Genomic DNA, 23,461 nt, shown 5'->3' with positions numbered 1-23,461 from the left:
TGTCTGTATTCATTTTGTTGAACTTATCTTGCTTTGTTATTAAATGTTTAGTTAGTCATTGCATTGCACTAATATATGGAGAAAAAACATATATGTCTAATTGTATGTAAATGTATTAGGTCTTTTGCGCACTGACATAGAAATTAAAAAATGCGATTTAAGCATGACAGGGTTGTAATGAACCATTTGTCTGAGTGTTGTAAAGAGTGGAGTTCTCCAAGCATCCAGTAGATGGCACAAAGAATCTTACAAGAGGCTGATGTACCATTCAGATTTCGGCTGAGTAGGAAGGGAGTGATGCAGCGTAAGGGAGGAGTGAGGAGGGCTGGCCGGACTGAAATCAGTGAGAGGGAGGGGAGATGTTTGGTGTGTGGATGGAGTGAGGAGAGAGGGATTTGGCAGTTGCAGTAGTGGGGCTTGGTATCCGTTGCCGTCATAATTATCTATTTCAGTGTATGTAGTAGTTTGGGCTCAGCATTCTTTTTCATACCTGTTGTTTGGACTCTGCCTCAGGATCTGTCTTCCCCCTGGCCTTCAGGATGTCCTGACTGGTCCCTTACCCCGAGCTCAGGAGTTGTCACCTCCTGGGCTCTGGACCATGAAAGCGGAGAGAGAGACTGAGCTGAGCTGGAGCCTGCTCCTTGCACCTGGGCATAGAGAAAGCCAACGTTGTCCTGCAAGGGAGAGAGCCAGATCCACTATTGGGGCACAAGTCAGATCCCCCATGGCTGGGAGCTGAGATCTGCTCTGGAACTGGGCAAAGATAAAGAGAACAAGTGACAGCCGCAGAGTGACAGCTTCCTATAACAGTGGTGCCGAGCTCTCTTAATTAAACACTTATCCAGGATAGTGTCCGGACATGGGACCCCAGTGTCCGGTGTAAGTGGAACAAAAAAAATTGGACCCCGAGTATGGGGCCCCTGGTCCCATTGCTCCTGGGGGCCCTAATTTGGGTCTGTGTCTGGACAGATGACCCCAGCAAAGTGATATCAGACCGTTATGCAGTCTACTGGAACAAAAGTAACCCCAGGTAAGGCCCTTCAGTGTTTGGAAATCGGGGTAATTACAAATATGTCCTTTAACTGAGGAGATGGGTCATTGCATAAATTCATAAAGTTTCTCATAAGTCAGCGGCAACTAAGCAATAAAAAGAGAACTCCAGCCCAGTGGAAAGTGATGAAAGAGTTGCCTAGTAGCAGAGTTCAGTCTATGTATGATTTGGGGCATGTGAAAGTGCCAGAACTATGGATGCAATTGCACGGTAAGTATTCACGCTGTCAGGAACTCTCATATACCTTTCAGGCATTGGTTATAAATAGTTTCTATAGGTATTTTGAGATGAGGTGACTTGTTAAATAACATCGGGGTGTAAACTCAGACAGAGACCAAAAACTACAAAACATATCCCTGGCCAGTGCAATATTGTCATTTTTCCATTTTTAAAACTGCAGGCAGTCTTGTAACTGATAAAGAATCAGTGGGCAAACTGATTTATATACCTCATGACAGTTGTAAATTTGGCTTGTAAACTGTTTACACTTTTCAAAGTATCTCAAGTTTGCTGTGCTCAGCAAATTACTTTTTATTTGTTTTATTTTATCTGCTTCAGCACTCTGGCTAAAGAGCAGCTCTGTGGGTTTTCTGTGTGTGACATGCTGTGTTGCACTTGGGCAGGGTATTTGCTTTCCTGAACAGCTCCAGATGCTGCAAGCAGAAACTCCAGGGACTTGAGGCTTCCCATAATGCACAGGATCATTATAGGCTACAAGTGCATTTGATGAGCAGAAATGAACTCCCAAGAAAGATATCCACTTAGCTATTTGGTTTAAGTTACTTTAACACAAACATACATATCTTGACAAAACAACTAAAAAGAAAGTGATGTATCTAATCACGTATTCTGCATGTTCTTTAATAATCTCCTTTTGCAATACTACGACTTTGTTTTAAGCCACAGTGATGTGTTTTTGCAGTGGGGCTGGTACTCTTGGTCATAATTTCTATTATTGGTTAGCATGCATAGTGCGTATTATGTTGTATTGGTTGGCAAGCCTTGTGATTATTATCTTAAATTGGTTGGCATGCTTAGTGTATATTATAAAGTAGTGGTTGGCATGCACAGTGTATATTATGTAGCATTGTCTGGCATGCACAGTGCATATTGTGCAGTATTGGTTGGCATACATATTGTATATTATATTAATTGGAAGGTACGCTTATTGCATCTCATGTTCGACTGATTGGCATGCACAGTGTACATTGTATAGTATTGCTTGGCATGTCTACTTTATGTGCTTTGAATTGTACAAGTTACCAATACGTCTGTTTAATGTTCAAAATGCCATACCCGCATGTTTGCTTAATGTGGTATTCATTTCCATTGTTACTGTAGGTATATGGCAAATTAATTTTGCATAGTGTGGCACAGATATTATCCATATATGTATTGTGTAGAAGTTCTCATGATCGATGTGTATGTGAATTGTATGCACATGTTGACAGTGTGAGTGTGTGTTTTGTGTGTTTAAGTTATGTCACAATCATTGTATTTTATGAAAGTATATTTATTTTCCACATTGTAACAATGAGTAGGAGGGATAGTTGTCATAGTGGTCTTACTAAGTATATTGTGTCATAAATTGAAGTCAGCCAATAGAATGGCAGCTTACAAATTAGAAAAAAAGTACATTTTGATATGGAACATAAATGGAACTATATATATATATATATATATATATATATATATATATATAACTGAGAGCTTTAGTATAAGTATATGTATCGTATCTGGCAGATTTGAGTTTCAGAACCACACATTAGTAGAGATATACAGTGGATTAAAAAGTTAACATGCTTACAGTGTGTGTGTGTGTCTATAGTGCAGCTTAGTTTGGCATCTGTGTATTTTATTGGTTGGTGTATATTTTATTTTGAAAGTTGACTTATTTAGTATACTGCACATTACATGAAGGTGTGATTTATATACAGTGTTTACTACTTGTTGGCATGCTTAGTCTATAAGTATTGCAATTAGGGTTGGTATCTCTGATATATGTAAAGTACTGTATATGTTGATATAGTCCACGTCAAGTTTGCATGGTTACATTCCAGGTGTTATTTTAATATGTGTATTAATGATATATGTGTTTGTGCAGTTAGAGTATGCAGGACATTTGTATGTAGAATGGCATTTGGGTTAGGATGATATCTTTATGAATAGTGCAACGTATGTTGGAATGGCCATTCTGTACATGATGGAATACTGATTGATATGAAAATTAAATGTTTTCTGCAGTACTGGTTGACATGGTATGCATATGTTTTATAGAGTAAATGTTAGCATGATTATTGCATGCTTAATTTAGCACATATTGTTGTGATACATGTATGTACAGTAGAAAGCATGACATGATCAGTATATGTTTACTGTATTATACATTAGGATATCTATAGTGAAGTACTATCTACTATATACATTTCCAGAGTGCAGTATGAGTTACTATGTGTGTACTGCAGAACAATTTTGATTGTTCAGTGAATGTATAGTACAGTAAGATCAGGCATGATTAGAGTTGAGCATGAACATTGTATAAACACTATAGAACAGGTTGGCATGATCACTGTATGTGCAGAGTGGTTTGGATAGATAACTGCATGCACATTGTAGTGCACATATAATCGCTAATTGTATGTTAAGTCGATGTATTACTTTGTAAGTAAGTGGAAGGTTGGCATAATTACTGTATTCGCAATGGGCAGCATAGTTTGGAGTGATACGTGTATGTACAGTGCAGTACACATTGGTGTGATCAGTTTATATACAGTGTAGAGTATGTATTGGAGTGATGATAGTATTGTATGTACAGCCCAGTGCATATTGGTTTAATTATTTTATGTACACATAGTAATACATGATGGTGTAGTTTATTTATGTACAGTATGCACAATAGGTTGTTGCATGTACAGTGCAGTAATACACATTAGTATCTTCAGTATGCAGTAGTATTAATTATATAGTACAACACATGTTAGTATAAAAGGAGTATGTATGGCTAAACTCTGTCTAACATTGTATGTATAATTCAGTAGCAGTTGTAAAGTGCTACGGAATATGCTGGCACCATATAAATAAATGTTAATAATAATAATACCAGTTGGAATGATCGTTGTATGTGTAAAAATTGGATGGATATCGTGCTTGATTTATGTGCAATAGCTTTTGTGGCACAAATTGGCATGGGCAATGTGTGTGAATTATGTATCTGTGATGACACGATTAGTGTCTGTATTTTATAGTACAGTATTTCTAGATGTTGAAGTGTGACTGATTGTCTGTTGTCACGTAATGAAGGATGGCATGATTATTGTGCATGATTTTGGCATATACATTCAAAAATATCACATGCCAGGTTAGCACATAATGCTGTGTAATAACTTGGTATGGTTATTTTATGTTGTCTACAATTTGTTATCAGGACCATTAATGTTATCAGTGCTTAGTAAGTTGGCATGGCCACTTCATCCTCACATAGTGTGCATTGTGTAAAAGTCATTGTCTCGTTAACTTGTATGTTTATGTAATATGATGTGTAATATGCTGAAATGCTTGATCTGTTTACTTTGGCTTCGATGAATATTATTATTATCATTGTAAAGTTTTATGTGTATGAGATTATATCAGAAAATATTTAAGCACCAATATTCGGTACCACAGTAAGAGTGGGTAAGATAGTTAATCTCAATAATAAGATCATTAAAGTAAATAAAGTGCTGGTAAGCATGTTCTGCTTGCTGACTGTGCCCAGTGTTCATCCATCACAAGGTGAATTAGCCATTAATGCCTTATTTAGAGGGGTGCTCATTGTGTGGGCAGAGATTTTGGTATTTCTAGCATGCAGCTAGAACATCAGTAAAATTAATTATTGTAAACCAGTAGAAGGGAGAACATGAGTCCATCTAATCACCAATCTGTCACACTAACCTATGAGACCAGAGAAAGGACCAGCGATCTCTGAGTAAGTACACACATCTGCCTGAATTCATATGCAATTGTCTTTTCTCCAAATCTCTGAACTCCGCAGTGACTATGTTAAAAGCTATATTACACTGCGCCTCTGTACCTTGAGCTAATTGTGCACTAAATGCAAACATCCAGATTTATTCAAGACACTAAGTCATTATTCAGCTGTACCAGGAACTGGTCAAATATCAATTTAATTCACACGTTGATTTCTGGAAACACATTCCAGCACTTTAATCGCTCACATCCATTTACTATAAACATTAACTAAGTATTCTTCAAAAAGATGCTTTATACAAGCAAAACCATTTGCCTACCCAGTTCTCAAGTGCATTTTCTTTTTGCGTTACCAGTTTATTTCAATTCCAATTCATTTATGTCTTGTAACCGATAAGTAGATATTCACTTTATGTAGTTGTATAAAATACATAAATACATATCCAACTATCTGTAAAACCTTTCAAATTCATTATTAATTAGAACTCAACTTTTTTGGCCCAACATAGGCCATATTTGCCATTTAAACACTCCCAGCTGTTTTGCAAAACTACAGTAGAGAGATTAACTTTCCAAAATGTATTCTCGGTATATAAGTCCCTAGATATGTTCTATAAATCTCTGAATGCATTATATAACATACCTAAATAGCTCAAGCCGGAATAATACGATGTTCCAGCTGAGAGACTCTGCTCTGTGCTTTTTTGTCCACAAACAGTCCCCCTTCCTTTGCTGATTACTTCACATATGGATTTTATTACATACATTACTCCACATATTTTACTCCCTTTTCCCCAGTTTTGGGTTTCTGCCTGCTACTCTGTTTCTAGCCTAAGATATTTCTTTTGTTCGTTTAAATGCTCAACATATGTTAAAATTCTTAAAGGATCCCTAGTCTGGCGCAGACCGACATTTTTTTTTCTTTTTGCTCAGCGTTTCCAGACCCGACCGGCTTCTTTCCAAGTGCTTGAGTTATTAAATGAAAGAGAACAGTCTGAGAGGATTAAGCACCTCACATAATTTAACACACTGATAGAGATCTGTAAAAATGGCACTGCTTACTTACTCTGAGTGTTCTGAACAAGTTTTCAGCAAAAATCCAATAAATCAAACAAAAAAGGGAGCATTTCACCCTAAACCGTTATTTTTTTCAGCAGCCCTTCATTACAACTGATATTTTCATTGGAAAATTCGGAGAAAAAATATTTCTGCACCTCAGCGATTTCTAATAGCTAGAACACGTAGCTGTACGTAATATATTACAGTCAATTTGTCAATTCTAAATGTAGCATTTGTAAGATACATTTAAAAATTATTAAGGAATTCCTTGACCCGCTTATGAAAGCATTTTACACAATTTGATATTTATTAAGAAATTATTTATATTATGTACTATATGTTTACATATTTCTGCTTGTACTTTTTGTTTCTCCTTATATTAAATCTTCTGATTATTACCCTGCTCGGCCGAAGTGCTTATTTAAACATTTTGCCCTCTATTACGTAAGTATACTTGCATTTCCTAAAGAATGTGTACTACACATGGAAAACAACTAATTTCTTATCTCTGATAAAATCGAATACTTCAGAAGCAGAATATTGGGATGAAAGTCACATGGGAGAGAATTTAATTAATTTGTTTTTTTTCAAATTGTCTTTAATTTTATTTTACTGTCCTTTTTCCACATTCTGTTTTATATATTATGATATATTATGTGTAGCTTACTGCTCTTATTATTATATTATTTGTAAATTATATATTTCATAAAGAACTGCAAACAAATCTCATTGCAATATTAGTGTAGTGGTGATGGCGCAAATTTTTGACTATTTCATATTATGCCCATAATTATTTTTTTGTATCTTCTCTTATATAGATATTTGTTACCTAAATAATGAAGTTATACAGTGTAGCTATTAAGAATATATATAGTCATATACGTTTATACACACACAAATATATAGGCCCCCAGTCCCTCCTTCCTTTCATATTGTCCTTCTGTTAAATCCGATGAAAAAACATATAATATACATAAACTGTACTGAATCCTAAACGTGTACATTTTAATATAATTTCTGCTGTATATTATGTGTTTTAATGCTCTGTGGTGTTTATAGCTGTTTATAATATAGTATGCTTTACTATAATTTGTATCAGAAATTCTCCTGAGTAGCATTTGTGTCTATAAGTGGATGATCATTTTTTTGGGGTTGTTTATTTTTTTACATACAATCATAAATTCATAAATTGCCCTCAAATGTTTGAATAGATAGAGACAGAGAGAACGAGAGAGGGACTGAGAGAGAGAAAGAGAGAGGGAGAGAGAAAGAAAGAGAGAGAGACAGAGAGTACAGAGAGAGACAGAGAGTTGCTCATACACTTACTTTTACATACAATGGAGCCTACAAAAAATTACTACGAAAAGTCCAAAAATAATGCTTTTATTTTTTATTCTCTGATGCGATGAAGAACGGACATCTTGTGCATAATCTTCATAGATGTAAAATAAGGCACAATGTATTTTTGTTTGCAAATGTACAATTGTTAGTAAAAATAAACAAACAACGATACAAACCTTCTAATCATAAATATTGAGTTTTTGAGTTGTCTACTTAATTACAGTTACCAGGTGGCATAAGAAAACATGTCGAAATTACATTATTTCCCTCTGGCTGGTCAATGCCATTAAAACATATATCTATATTATATGTGATTCTATAGATAAAAGTCTAAAATGTCTGAACTAACAGACATATGCTTTTCATCTCTACAGAAAGCACTTTTAACAGGATTTGATGGTGGGACCAATATAATCCAGTCCAACTATATTTACTTTAAAGCTTCCTAATAACCTGGCTATATGTAATATCCTGCACACCTCGTGCAATGGTTTTATAATCTACCTTTTGAGATTAATAGTTTACAAACTGTGTATATACCTTGAGTCCATGCAAGTGTTCCTGACTTATCCATTCTGTGCCTTGGATGGAGAAACACCTCTCTATTCAGCCATAGGTAAGTTGTAGATCATAGACTTAGCAAAAGAACCCAATGATGTCTATGTACAAACAGCTCAAGGTGATTGCTCGACTATGCCAGTAACAGTTTGTTCCACGTTACAATAAAACCTCCAGTGAACCAAAGTGTAGTAACTCAGTGAATTAATATAGAAACAGTGTAAATATGTGTACAGTAAGAGAGTGAAAAAGTGTGCATCACATTATCCATTTCAAAAATCTCACATATGAATAGATATAAAAAAAAGTCTGTATGGCAATGACTTGGGTTTGCATTCTTCAAAGACTGTATTTTTTTAATCATCCAGTTTAATTTTTATGACCATCACTTTTTAGCTTCAGTGCCCCGAACATAACCACTATCTCAGTATGTGCTTTCATCACCAAAATATATGTCTGTATAACTATGCCAGATCTAATACAGACTGGCTACCCTTACCTACATACAATTAAGCTTACCATTCAAAGGTAGATCCAGACATGAGTCCAGCTTGGCTACACAACTTAGTAGCCAGTTGACATATTTTAGATACATAGGTACTGCAGTACACAATTGCTGTGATCGTCTGATGACTCAATGTGCTGGCATGTCATGGTTATCGACAGACCAGATTTCTGTCAGTCCCAGCCAGATGTTAATAATGATTGCTAGTTATTTTCGGCCCACACACACTATGATTTTGGCCCAATTTAGTCTAAAATGACATAATTGGCTCAGAAAGTCCATGTGTGCAAAGTCTAATGTCTTAAGCACATGAGTGCCCTTCCACTCTGCTAATAATACGTTAAATCATGTTATACATGGATGTGGATATGTTCACCTTGGCCTGTTTTGCATCGTGTAGCCTACTGTATTAAACATTGTACATAGACGTCGGCACAAATTCACGTCTTTGTACAATGTGATTTAGCGCACTGGATCATTAAGCATTTTTATGTCCATTCCTCACTTTGATTTGAAACATTTTCACTCTGCAGAAACAGTTGGATTTTGCGCCCGCACAGGTCAGTTCTCTTCCTGTACCTTTACCGTGATGTATTTTGTATTTTTCGGTTAAACTGTGGAGTAGATCTGCTTTCCTAAGCATACAGTATCATACACACACAAAAAGTCTCTGATGTGACTTATACACTATTGCTCAGTGCGCCTCTTTACGCTTTTATGACTCCCTATAAACTTAGACGTAGTTCTAGTTGGCAGGGGTGTCTCCAATGACTGGACAGTTGGCATGCACCTTGAAATGCACTAACAGATCATGTAAGTACACAAGTGCAAAACTAAAGAGAACTTCATAAATTAGGTCTCCTGTTTGTATAATTCTGACCTCCACCTAATGTTAATGCTGGTTTCTGACTCCAAACCTTGCTGTCACCAACTGACAGATTTTACATGCCTTAAGATTTATATTTCTGTATGATACATAAAGAAAAATAAGTCATTTTGGTGTGCACCTGCATGTGACACGCCCCTGTGTAGCTTGACCACACCTCCCTCTTTTGTACGGCGCCATGGCACACTGTCCCAATTCCAGCGATTGAAAAACTGTGAGGTATGAAAATATTGTCTCATGTTGGAAGGTGTTTTTTTTATTGTACTTTGTACACAGAGCTCCTCTGACCATCTACATGCATTATGTTTAAATGAGCAAAAGAGATGTTGACTGAGCAACCTTGGAGGTGTGCCATTCAACCGCGAAGGGCCACTGAGCTATTCCTGAGTGCAAACTGGCTGGATATTTACATTTGTTAGGATGATGCATAAACTGGGATAGCGGGTGGGGAGGTGTATATGGCTCAAGATACAAACAAATCGCTTGGCAAGCGGATGTGTCCCCCTTATTACCCTGAGCTGTTTAATAACAGGTGGAAAATATGAATACAGGTAAGCAGTGCTTATACATGATTGCACATTTGCATGTAACTCGGACACAGGTAAGGCTTGCCAAGTGGTCGTGACCTTATATCACATGGCATAAACTATTGTACAATTCTATGTGCTTTGTGGAAGCACATAAGCAAACACAAAAGGAGACATGTATGTTTATGATCATTAGAAATTATCAAAAATGGCTCTTATGAATACAGTAGTAAATCTTACATTCATTAACATGATTTCTAAAATGTAGATTTTCAAATTTCCATATACTCTGGTCATAGAAATCATTTAGGACTTCTTAGTTGTTTTGTTCCAGTTGGTTGAATCTTTCTGTTCATTTACTTGCATTATTTTGTATGCATGATGTCCTTTTATGTCTACAGTCTCATTTATTTCCCTTATAAACCACTCATCACCATATGGAGTTTATTTTCATTAAAAGAGAACTACTTCCCTTTAAGGTCCTAAACTAAAAGTTCACTGGTAAAGTGGGCGTGCTTTGAGTTATAGGTAAAAGTACTATAAATCTTATGTGCCTAATATAAAATCCACTTCAGGATCCCTGAATTGATTTTTCCTATTGTTGGGGAAATATATTTTTGAATATCATATTGATTTTACCCCAGCCACACGGTTATCACACTACTTTATTCCCTCTGTTTTATATTCAAAGCCTTTGCAATAAAAGGTGCCCATTTTCACACAGCTGTTGTGAGTTTAGAAATACAAATTCATAATGATGCACATGGATGTCGGATCAGTGAATCCCCATGGATGTTACTGCCACCTATCTTATTTGCTGACCAGACCGTTAGAAGTCAAAATGTTTTGCTGGATGTAATAAAGATGCTCCCCTAAAAAGCTGTTCAGCAATATCCTTGTATTTGGTAGGTAGAGCTGTGCAATATAAACACTAGTAACATTTCATCCTTAAAGTATCCTTTATGTGTTGTGTGACATTTTAGTTTATCCCGCATAGAACGAGTTGTATGTGGAGCAGAGTCTGGAAACCACACACACGAGACAATTAGTTGCTAGATTGCCCTGTAACCCCACAATAGTCACACTCTCTAATTTGCTCTTTCTTGTCCTCTGTAGGTCTGTTGTCTTTGTAGCAGCGCACTTTCCTTTGATCCACTGCCAGCGTTATTTGCTCTCAGCTTCAGTATAGGAAGTTGTCAATCATGTTTCTCCGGCAGGAAGATTCATTCACATCACACCTGAGGACATTTCCACTCTAGGAAAATTAAAAATAATAATAATAATAATACATGTGCAACGATTAAGAATTTGTTACATGTTTTTATGCAGTGTTCATGGCTAATGCCCCCTGCTGACACTGACTGAGCTGTAAGGTAATGTAAAGAACGTACATTTTAGAGACGTAAAAAGGTCTATTAAAATGTGCATCTACTTTTGTGTTTTTACATCTTGGTTTTGGTAGGTGCACGCCTATAACTTCATAAGTATTCATGATCTTGTCTAAGATATTGGAACACAAAATTAGGTGTATATTTAGGTGTATATACACAAAGTCAAGTTGAAGAACTGAATACCTGTGTACCTATGTTCCACCTCTTATAAAAGCAATTTTTCAAAATTACTTTTTCTTAACTGTTTTTACTCTTACATTGTGATAAATCTCATCAAAAAGAACTTTATGTTATTTGTGATCTGGTCTGTCAGTTTTAACCCCTATGAGAAAATATAATACGGGAGCTATGTCATCTGGGATCAGACTTTCCTACATTAAGTCATACTTTACGTATGCTTTTCTGCACGCACAGAAACTGGGTTGACATAGACAGCCTCTAGTTCCAGTGCATCAGCCAAGAATTATTTGAAACAGTTCCTGGCTTTTACTTCCCCCAAATATAGTGTTCTGTTAGAGAATGCTGTGTTCAGTACAGAAGACAGACTTCCATGTACTTGGGGAATTCCTACTAGATGGAGAGCCAGGGTCTAATACAGTCATCCGGCACCCCCAGCTCATGTTTTCAGGATTTCTTTAGTCATACACAGGTGACTTGGTCTACTTGGCTGGGTCAGTAATTATCCTAACTATTTCCACACACAGACATCTTCAAAACATGAACTGTTTTTGTGTGTGGCGAGTGGGGTTAAGAAACTCTGATCTAATAAGTCTCCAAAAATGCTGAAATCTTACAGCATGGATTAATATGCTATAACATGAGCTTAGATGTCATTTACATGGTTATGTTTCTGCATTTTAACACATGCTCTTTTAATAAAAAATAAAATATTATAAAAGTATTAAAATAACAATATTATTATTACCCACGTAAGCAGGCTAATCTTTTTTATGTTGTCAAAATAAATGTTAGAAGTTGCAGAATATGTTTAGAGGTAAATTTCTGGAGTCCCATTAAATGTCTGAAAATAAATCAGGTAAATGGTTAAATGCATTTTTTGCCACTAAATTGCTTTCCTATGGGCACAAACATGTGTCAGAAGCAGCACACACTTCCCACTGAAAATCTCAGTTAACACATTCACCGAGCCGGTGTCAAAATTCCAGTCTTGTCAATAAATATTGGTCATCTTGTTTAAGCTGATTCCAGAGAATACTCTGCTTTAATCGTACAACTGGGTGGTCTCAAAAGTGTCCATGTGTTCTCCTTTCCAAAAGCTTGTTTTGGGACTACCCCTTTATTTAGGGATTCTGAGCATCCTTGATCCAGGTTACAAATATCACAGTATCCAATGTTTTTGTTGTTTCATTTTGACCCAGAAGATGAATCAAGTACAGGAGATTGCTCTGTCAGATGTCAGACCTTGGTCTATCCATGAGACTTTGTTCCTCCTTGAAATGAAAAAGAACATACTTACTCATTGGACGTATCTGAGGCTGAGCGACATTTAGAGCCAAATATTGTTGAGGGAACTCTACATGTTTACTTGTTACAAATTTAAATGATATTTTTTTCAATTTTAGCAAACAATAATCACGCGGCTCTCGATCATTCAAATATTAGTCTTAAAAAGTCACAATTATTTTGCACTCTTGTCAGGAACAAAAAAAATCCACCCCCCCCCTATTAATGCAGATGCACTCACTGTCCTTTCTCATCTTAGGCATGCTTGCAGAGTCTTCATCATCACACACATAGTGCATTGATATCACATATGCAAAAAAAAAAAATCTATTATTTGACCACCATGGTTTTATCTACCCCTTTGCAAATTAACTCTTTAAAGACTTAGGGCCTCATGAAGAGTTAGGTGGCGTAAGCAGGAAAATCTGCAGGAATGAAAAATCGTATTTTCATGGACATGCAAAGTCGGACGCATCTCGTAATGGGTTCAGCTTTGCAACACTAGCATATACGCCAGGATTATGTCAAGAGCAACTAGTGTAGTATACAGAAAGCGTAGTGATGTGTCTGGATAGTGTTTTTAATAAATTTGTAAGTTGCATTTACCATGTAAAGCAAAAAATACAAGCACAAATACAAAATGCAAATACAAAATAAATTAAATTAAATTAAGTGAATTTAAATTAAATACAAATTGCAATTACTTTCTTCTTTAAAAATTATTTCCTGCTGCAGTCCAAATGTAAATATGAAATAAGTGATGTGAGTTGACGACTGCAACTTAATACACGTGGCTGCACATAATGTAGGAGTCACACTAATAAATGAAGCATTATGCAAACATTCACTTACTACTGCTGATCAACATCATCATTGCCTTATTGTACTCGTCCTATGCTTGTCCTCCCCTTCCCTTTCTTGTTCCACTACTCTAGTCGTAATGAGTCTCATGTATAAGGGGCAACCAAATCTTTATATGGACATATGTGTACGCATGTTATGGGGCAAAAGCCCAGTATGGAAATGCATGTTTTATGTTAATAAAACAGGCGTAAGGCCTTTAGTGTTTTTGGTCCATGAGAGTGCTTATTCTTATTATTGTCAATCTAATGAATGGGTCATAGATGTGAAAAAAAATTTTTTAAATATAATTTTATAAAGTTTTCTTTATGCATTTTTCCATCATTTAATCCTGATTAATGAAGTTTATGCATGTAACACCACGTGGCAATTCTTATTTTATGCATTTTTAGATCTATTCCCATATACTCCCTGTTAACGAAAAAGGAATAAATGCATCAAGCTGAGGTTTTAAAACCGGACAAAAGATGGAATTAAAAATAAATAAGTTCATGCGCTTTGTTATTGCTTTCATCATAGCATAACACTATATATTTAGGTCAGAAAAAGACAAGTAAAAAGTGGTAAGAAAAAAATTAAAAAGCCTTTGTGCACAGGACCTTTGGAAGAAATAGTACATGACAGTTATACTCAGAACATCACCTGTAGTTAGGTTACTGCCCTGAGTGACACACATGTCTATGAATGCCAGTGGTAACACTTTATTTTTTAATTGCCTAATTATTTCAAATTGCACTGGAAAACAACATTGCACAACAGTAAAACAAAAAGTTTGTTGAGACAAAAGTGACTCTTTCACCATTTGCACTGACTGACCTTTGATTGGTCCTCATTCAGTATCCAATTGTCTGCTTGCATTTGCCCTGGCCCGAAGTAGTAGTTTGTTTTGAGAGAAGGAGACAACCAGGACACATAGATCGACGCAGTGCATTAATGTCCTGTTCACAACCAGACCTTTCTCAGGCCTCTTGAGTTTCTTGTTGAATAAAACCTTCTCAATCTCCATACAAACTGTCTGGAAAGTATTTTATTTAGTAAAATTTGAGAGACATTGAAGTTCTCCTCTTCCAGAGTCTTGTCGGAGGAGGAATACAGAAGAAAACAATAATGAGGCTTCTAAATACAGCGTCTTGCTTGTTGCAGACCTGACCCGCATTTTTTCGCATAAAAAGCATGTCATTCCTTTAGCCTTCAATTGATCATTATTTATCGTTAAGTGTTAAGAATGTCCTTTTACGATGCGCTGTGTAAGGCCTGTTCATGATTGCTAATTATCTGTTAATGAGGTTTCCAGCTCAGCTGGATCTCAAGTGATATATAAGAAGTAAAGGCTGGAAAATAACTGGGATCTTGCTGTAATATGCAGGACTTTACCCGGACAGCAGAAGCACTTGGGAACAGGATGAATGGACACTGCCTCTTTGTTAGATTGCAGCAGTTACACAGTGCTCTAAACAACGGAACACAAGATGTGTATGCAAAACATACACAGATATATTCAACTGCTGATAGTATTATGGAGGCAGTGCAAGGGAATATTTTATAATTCCAGCTGAGCAAATGGGATTATTTCAAAAGTGGTCTTCAAAGACAGGAAAATTGAAAAATTTAATTTGCCTTAAACTACTGACAGAGCAACCTTATTTATGGCTGGGTACACACTACAAGTTATTCACCCAATTTATCGTGTCAATCATACAACGCACAACCGTTCGGCCCAATATCACATTAGTGTGTTCTCTGTAACAATGAACGATTACCGTTCCAAAGTACATCGTTTCGTTTGATTTGATTTTAAAAACCGGACTAAAAATCTTGTTCAACCATGGAACAATGTCGTTCCAATTCTGCAGTGTGTATGCACTCAGACTAGCAGTGTCCATAGATATCTATGAAGGGCGCAGAGTCATGATCTTTTCAGCCAATGGTTATTACAAATGAAGAGCACAGATTTGAAGGTAAATCTTGTAAAATGTGTTTAGTGTGTACACATGAATCACACGCTGATTGTGACTTTTTTTGAGTGGCACATTCAGGAAAGTCCTGTTCTTCACTAACGCATCTGTGTAATAAAAGTGCCAGAGACCTGTCATATTTCCAGGTAGTCTTTTATAATAAACATTTAATTTATAATAGAATTCCCTGACACTTGAAACACCATTTCACAGTTTAGTAATTCTAATTTTATTTTGTGGTGAAAGGTTAGGTACTGATCTGAGAACTGGGTATCAGGCAGGGTTTTGACTATTCTACACAAGGCTTGACATGTGCTAACCACCTGATGTGTTAATTTAGGATTGTGCTTCACAACTCTAGTCCTCAAGCTCTCTAACAGTCCGGGTTTTACGGATATCCATGCTTAACCACTTGTGGTTGAATCAAAATGTCTGAGGCACTAAATCAGGGTTGTCCAGCGCGACTGTAAATGTGGCCCAGCGGTTGTGGTAAGGGGGCAGCGCTGTTAATGAAAAAAATATCTTGCAAAAAAAATAAAAAAATACTTATCTTGCGGTCACTTCAGCTGGCGCTCCGGCTCCCTCCCTGGTCTCCTCCTCCGTGCGGTGCTCGCAGTGAATGTCAGGGGTGACGTCACCACACCCGACATCCATTGCGTAGCGCAGCACAGAGGAGTCACTCGCGCGAACTATCAGCAGCAGTGAAAGATTATCCAGTATCTTATTGTTGTTACTCTGAATTTGGACTTTCTGCACCATGCAATTATGAACTAGCTGTGTTCTCTGTATGTATCTAATATAAATATTAAGAGATGATTGTATTTTTAATATTTTAAACCATTTTAAATGTGCAGTGCTGAGTAGGGTGAAATTATCACCCACTGTTACCCTCATCGGAGGCTGCTCCATGAGCCATTTTTCCCACCACCGTATCTTTAAATCTCTGTAGATTTCTATTAGTCCTCCTGATGCTACCTATATCGGTGACCATTTCAAAATTATCAATAAAAAAAATGATTCATGGGTGCAGAAAGAGAGGAAAAAAAAGTTTTTGGCATTTAATTCCCCGAACCCCACTTAGGGGCAGATGCAGGTAAGTTAAATTGCAGCTGGTAATAGGACTACTGCTTTAATCATGATTCTGCAACAGGTTTCCTAACTCTTACTAACTTAATTTCCAAGTAAGTTTAATATGTTAACTATGTTTTCTATGTTTTTTTTGGATGATCAGCTATCGTTAGTGTTAGTGTATTTTATGTGCGGCCCAAACCAACTCGTCGTCTTCCAATGTGGCCCAGGGAAGCTAAAAGATTGGACACCCCTGCACTAAAGCATGGGTATCCTTAAAACCTGGACTGTTAGGAGTGGGGGGACTCGAGGACTGGGTTTGGGAAATACTGACTTAGCATAACATATTTGTTTGTAGGGTGGGTACCACCTTGATTTTTTTTATTTTAAAGTGATAAAAATAAGCTAATATTTGCAGGGCTGCCGAGTCCCTGTTTATTTTTTGTGTGTAAAAAAGTTAGATGTTGATATATGAAACGTGGGCAGCAGGATGTGGCATCAAGCAGGGTATTAACTCTTCTGCACCAGGCTTGACATGTGCTAATCACCTGATGGGTGAACTTAGCATTGTGGTCCCCAGCTGTAGTCCTAAAGCTCCCTAACACTTTAGGTTTAAAGGATATCCATGCTTGACCAATTGTGGTTGAATCAGTAAAACTGAGGAACTAATTAACTCATCTGTACTTAGGCACGGATATCCTTAAATCTGGGCTGCTAATGGTGGAGGGGCCCAAAGACTGGATTTGTGATATACTGCCTTAGCAGAACACAACTGCTTGTAGACTGGGTACCTCCTTTTTTTTTATTTTATAGTGATAAAAATAGGCTAATGTTGTCAGGGCCGCCGAGTCCCTGTGTTATTTTTTTGGGCGCTGCTGTATGTCTTAATGTTGTGCCAAGCACATAATGTCCTGGCAGTATTCTATTGTATATCACATCTTATTTTTCAGTGACATCTGTAAATAAAAATCTACTATTTTCCTAGTGTTTTCTGTTTGGCAAAATACAATAGCATACTAATTACTATTTATATTTTCAGTTCATTTTAATTAATACTTTTATTGTTGCCAGTTTTCTTTGATTTGAAAAAGCTATTTTTTTTTCTTCGTTTGTAACTGGAAGCTTTTTAATCTGCCACAATGTTCTATTAGTAAACATCAACCAAATGCACAGTAGTACTTTTCTGGTTCTGCATGGTAGATGTTGTTCTCAGTATCAATTCTTGTCATGCAAAATGTTTAAAGACAATCTGTCACTTTCCTATCTGTATTATAATGCATTGCAGTATTATTGTATAAATATGTTGGTCCTCTTCCCTTATTTTTAAATAATCTTCCATGCATTCTAATGAGGCAGCTGCAGCTTTCAGAGTGACAGGGGAAGTTTCATCTCCCATACTACTCGGAGGTTTCACAGTCCTAGAGCTGAACGGAGACTTGCACTCATTACTGAATATGCACAAAAATTTGATGACCATGGCTGATGGGTACTTAATAAATATTCAAACACCCAGCAGTTATATTATCAAGATGGCACCAGCTGACCTTATGGTTCTCTATTATACACCATTGGGGTATTTATGGTCACTTATGGAATGGGTTTGACATCAGTGCCCTGACATGTATTCCTTAGCCGTGGTCATATATGGCCTGATACTTCTATCACCTGAATATCACATCAGCCACAGTCTGTGTCACTGTGACATGAAAGCATTCCTGGAGGAGGAAACATCTGCTTATCAGTGCTACTTACTAAAATTGCATTTGGATGCTAAATTTGCACTGAACTATGAAAACCAATCAGACTCTTGCTTTCATTATCTTAGCTGGCGTAGAACAGCAAGTATTTTGTTAATAAATGAGCTATATATGTCTAAAAGATAGTGAGACTATCATTTAGTTTGCGTATACTTAAAAAGCATAACTCCCCCAAAAATAATATGAGGTAAGAACTAGAGAAATAACTAGTCTAGGGGGTAAATGTATCAATATGCGGGTTCTTCAACACCCGCGTGTTCAGCCTCTTCCGCGATTAAATTTCAAGCGGCGCTGCATTGTAAAGGGTTCCCTTTACAATGCAGCGCCGCTTGAAATTTAATCGCGGAAGAGGCTGAACACGCGGGTGTTGAAGAACCCGCATTTTGATACATTTACCCCTAGATCTATTTACACTAGAGAACAGAAGAAGACACAAATTATATATATATATATATATGTATGTATATATAGGTCTTTGCCCACTTCCAGTCAGTCAGATAACCCAAGGTTTGGGCCTGGTCTGGATGTTTTTTACTTGCATCACAACAACAAAAATCACAGTGCTGTCTGCTCTGTGTGCAGTCACAATAACATAAACAATAACATAAACAATAACAGAAACAATAACAGAAACAATAACATAAAATAAAACCTGCTCCCCTGAGCTCTAAGAGAAACTGAAAAACTGAAACATTTGTTTACAGAAATTTATTTTGTTATTCCAAGTATTGATATACAATTGATCTAACCAGTTCATATTTTGCCTGCATCTTGGAAAATTGTCTTCATTTTAGATAGTGCTCTAACCATAACGAAAACTTTGGTTTCTATCTCCTTGGCGCAATGGTGAAAATAAATAAAATCAACTCAGATATATTTATTTCTACTAACGCTCTGCAAGAAGGAAACACAACAGTATCTAAAAAGCCAACAGTTAGTGAAAGACACTCAGATTGAACTACTACACCCAACCACCACCAAGCGCACTAACCATTAGTAAAGAAAGCTTCCCACTGACTAAGTAAGATTATGTTTTGTTTATTCCTGTAAGGATTAATACATACCTAATGGACTGTCCCACCATCACCAGACTTTTGTCCTGACTGCCTGTTTGCCGGCAGATATGTCCCACTTACCGCCACTCTGTGAATGGGTATCGAGGAGGAGGGGGAGCTGAGGGAGGTATATCCATCTCATGGTCATGTCACCATCACCAAACATGGAAGGTTGAGAGGCATACCTTGCCTGCAGCATGTTAGTTAAAAGGAGACTAGATTTTAGTTTTCATTCTTTAAGGTATAATCCATATAAAAGTACGTGTTGGTCCTAAAGGGTGTACATTTTGTACAGACCTTCTTCATAACTAGGATCTTCCATTATCTTATTATTATTTTACTCTGCCTTGTCTCCGATTTCAAGGCTTCAATGTTCTTATTGTTAATTGCTGCCTAGAAATCGTACTGCATATTAAAGGTGAAGCCTTGGCAGATAGAAAGGAAATTATACTTGCCTCTTGTAAATGTAGCGCAGAGATTGTGTGCTGTTGTAAACTCTATTATCTGCAAATACTTCCAAATCCTATTCCATCAACAATTCACTTAATACAGTCTAACATGAGGATGCATGAATATTCCTTACTCCCCAAATGCATGCTGAATCTTATCTGCACTTACCCATTTATCCAAATCCCTTTCCCACGAGGAAATATAATTTATGAGTCTGCAGCCTTTATGTTTTTGCAGTTTGTCAATTTCCACAACCAATGCCTTACTTTCACATAACAGATAAATATTATATAAAGCACAGGGCAGTAAAAAGCCTGCATTAGAACAAACTGATCATCTGTTAGTTATAAGTAACAATATTGCCAATATCATAATTATAAATATAGGTTAATTTCCCCTTACAGGTGCAGAAATCGTATGGGTATGTTTTAATGTATGAAGGAAATATAATTCTATTGAACATAGCCAGCTGGCAGCCTGCCATTGTAGCTAACCACTTTGTAGACTACACCAAATGCGGTCTTCAGAGCGGTTAGTTTTGACCCTTTGGCCTCACGGAGAACCTTGCAGCGTCTATTGCATAACATTTATTTTAATATTCTCTATAGTTCTTGTCACGAACACGCTCCCAGCTGCTGTGACTTTGGGATGATTGCTGTATGAGGTCACACATGATTCCAGCCCGCAGTCTCTCTCTACCTATCACACAGGTTATAGACCTACTGAATCGCCCCCAAACAGCGCTAACACCCCCACACACTTCAGGTTTGTCACCACCTATTGAATACGGCAATAGGACCCCAATATACTGTCCCACACTGGCACACAAGGCTTCTAGCTGCTCACAGACTAGCAAGACCCACATCAGCGAACAAAGGGTTAACTCTTCATACCTCCAGACTGTTATACAAATGTAAATGCAAGCACACACTAAGCTTGTTAATCAAATGTATCAACAAATCACACACTGGCATTCAAAGGGTTAACTTGGTCGAGCTATTTCTTCTTAACAGGCTAATGGATTCGTTAGAGTATCAAGGACGCAACATATTATTATATTATTTTATAGATGTTATATACAAAAGTACAGGGCATTCAGATATAAAAAATAATTAATAAACAGTTAATAGATTGACATAATATACACAAGCAAAACAGTTTAAAATAAAAAGGATTAGATTCAGAGTATAACTTACATCGAAGTGGTATATTCTGGCCAAGGAAAATTGGCTTGGAAGATGTATAGCTTATCAATGTGAATTGATTTCCCAAAGTCTGACAATTTGCTGTACCTTTTAAAGACACCTCCACACCTCTTTCTGCCCACAGGGGGTTGTGGCCTGTGACACTTTTTTCAATCACCATCTGCATGTTGTCTGTTTTACTAACCAATTCTACTATGTGACCTAACTTTTCTATGGAGCGTCACACAGATCCAATTTTATCATTAATAAATCCCCTATGAACTGGTCCATCTTTTGATATCAAACATGCTCAGATACAGTGTAATCGTAGAGCTCATACTCATTTCCTTAACTTCTCTGTGGGGCAGAATTCTTAATTTAGCATATGAGCTGCTCTTCATCATGCTATTGAGGAATATGTGGTTGATCACTACTTTTATTGATTTTAAGTGGCATATTTTAAAACTGAATTCTTTTTGTCTATATCACATATAGCCAATGTCAGCACATGGCCTCTTTGAACCAGACAACATGCTGAGTGGTTCCTAAAAGTCTATTCAGGTGTCACAACTCCATTCCAGGGCAGGGTATATCTCACCGCAGGAGCTCTTTGAAGCTGTCACAGGTGACACTCCTATCTTCTCACACTGAAATGTGTAAAGCCATCAAATACATTTACATCAGACTTTCTGTCTTCATGTTTTACACTTTAGTAGCTAAACTTATCAATGGATTCATTTGATATAACATATTTACACCACAGTTATGATTTTAGGCTTTATCCACCACCATTATGCGATGGATTAGCTCTTATAAATAACTGTAAGTTCTCAATGTTCACGACAGTTCTAAAGATACAAGTCTTGGAAACCAGTCCATTTATATATATATATGTATATATATATAATTTATTAATGGGTTTCCTGGGCGTTCTGCCATATGGAGTGTAAATCAATACCAAAGAGCAGCGCTGGCGAAACCATTTATGTAGACTATGAAAAACATTATTGAACATTTCTGAGCAATGAGCAGGTCCTAGAATTGTTTGTAATGAGTATTATTTTCACCTCAGTAGCAAATGTGAAATGCATATATTATCTATCTTTGTTGATTGCTGATGAATTTGTCTTGTGAGGAAGTGTTCAGGGAGTTATCTTATGACTTATAACATGGTGCACAGATCAGATATGTGATGTAACCCAAAGCAACCAATCAGATATCAGGTTTCATTTGTCTGAGTACACTAGACTGCAGAAAGTTGATGCGTGACTGGTTGCTATAGGTTGCACCTCCTCATTGCTCTTTTCACTATGTTACTAAATATACCCTTTAGTTTTGTAAATGTCTTTAGTGTTGTTCCCAATGCCAATAAATTGTAACTATTTATTTGTGATACAACTCTGTCAAAATATTGTGATAGATAACCCTAGAATAACGCAAGACTTTTTAACTGTCATACATATATTCCTGAAACATTCAGCATAGTACTATGAGACACTTTCATACATTAATATTTCATTATATGTATGAGGCAGCATCCTAGCATACCACCCAGCATTTCTGAAACAGAATTAGGTTATGCCACCAATCTGCTAAATCGCTTCCCATTTCCAATAGGCCACTCCCATTTCTCATCCGTCCACAAAGCTCAGAAAATCGCAACACCTACCTATCACCTTTGAAGTACAACCCAATCCATCCAATATCCTATACAAGAATTGCCCATTCTGCAATTTTTATGCAAATCGGTGCTCTACCAATGACAATAGCTGCATGGTCTGTAAATTAATTTAATTAGTTAGGAGAAAATCCAGCCAGAAGGTATAATTTTGTATATTTACAAAACCATCTTGCGCTGCAGGGTTGGCAAATTTAAAATGTGAGTGTCCTAGCTAAACTCCTAATTGCCATAAAAAAAAGTAATCTGCCCAGTATTTGTGTACATATGCAAAATCAGGTAACATTTCCCCAGCATGCATTAAAATACAGAAATGACATTTGCACCTCTTACATGGCAACATAGTTTGGATATATTTACTAAACTGCGGGTTTGAAAAAGAGATGTTGCCTATAGCAACCAATCAGATTGTAGCTGTCATTTTGTAGAATGTACTGAATAAATGATAACTAGAATCTGATTGGTTGCTATAGGCAACATCTCCACTTTTTCAAACCCACAGTTTAGTAAATATACCCCTTAGGCTGGATTTGCTTTTAACTCTAAGGGCATATTTATGAAATGTTTAAAAGACAAGTGTTTTCGGTGGAGATCTATCAAAGATTTAAGGTCGTCAGAAAGATTTGCTGGTTGCAGTTCTGCAAGGGGTAGCCTATTTAACAAGGATTGTGGTTGTACAAGTCATCTCAGGATGGTCATAGCAGA

The 23,461-nt window shown here is 36.8% G+C and overlaps 1 protein-coding gene across 2 annotated transcripts in view; it reads left to right on the top strand.

Moving 5' to 3' along the window:
• The first annotated feature begins 347 nt into the window (after positions 1 to 347).
• EFNA2 (ephrin A2) overlaps positions 348 to 23,461 on the top strand; it is a 156,008-nt gene continuing 132,894 nt past the window's right edge. The window contains exon 1 of one of the 2 annotated variants that reach the window (XM_075205703.1): positions 348 to 1,030. In XM_075205703.1, the coding sequence (XP_075061804.1) occupies positions 912 to 1,030 (119 nt within the window). In that variant the 5' untranslated portion in view covers positions 348 to 911. The remainder of the gene's footprint in view (positions 1,031 to 23,461) is intronic. The other variant, XM_075205710.1, reaches the window with a different exon arrangement.

The sequence above is a fragment of the Mixophyes fleayi genome, chromosome 1 (assembly GCF_038048845.1).
Source record: "Mixophyes fleayi isolate aMixFle1 chromosome 1, aMixFle1.hap1, whole genome shotgun sequence".
In the NCBI taxonomy this organism is placed as follows: domain Eukaryota; kingdom Metazoa; phylum Chordata; class Amphibia; order Anura; family Limnodynastidae; genus Mixophyes; species Mixophyes fleayi.
This window is presented reverse-complemented; position numbering and strand designations above follow the sequence as displayed.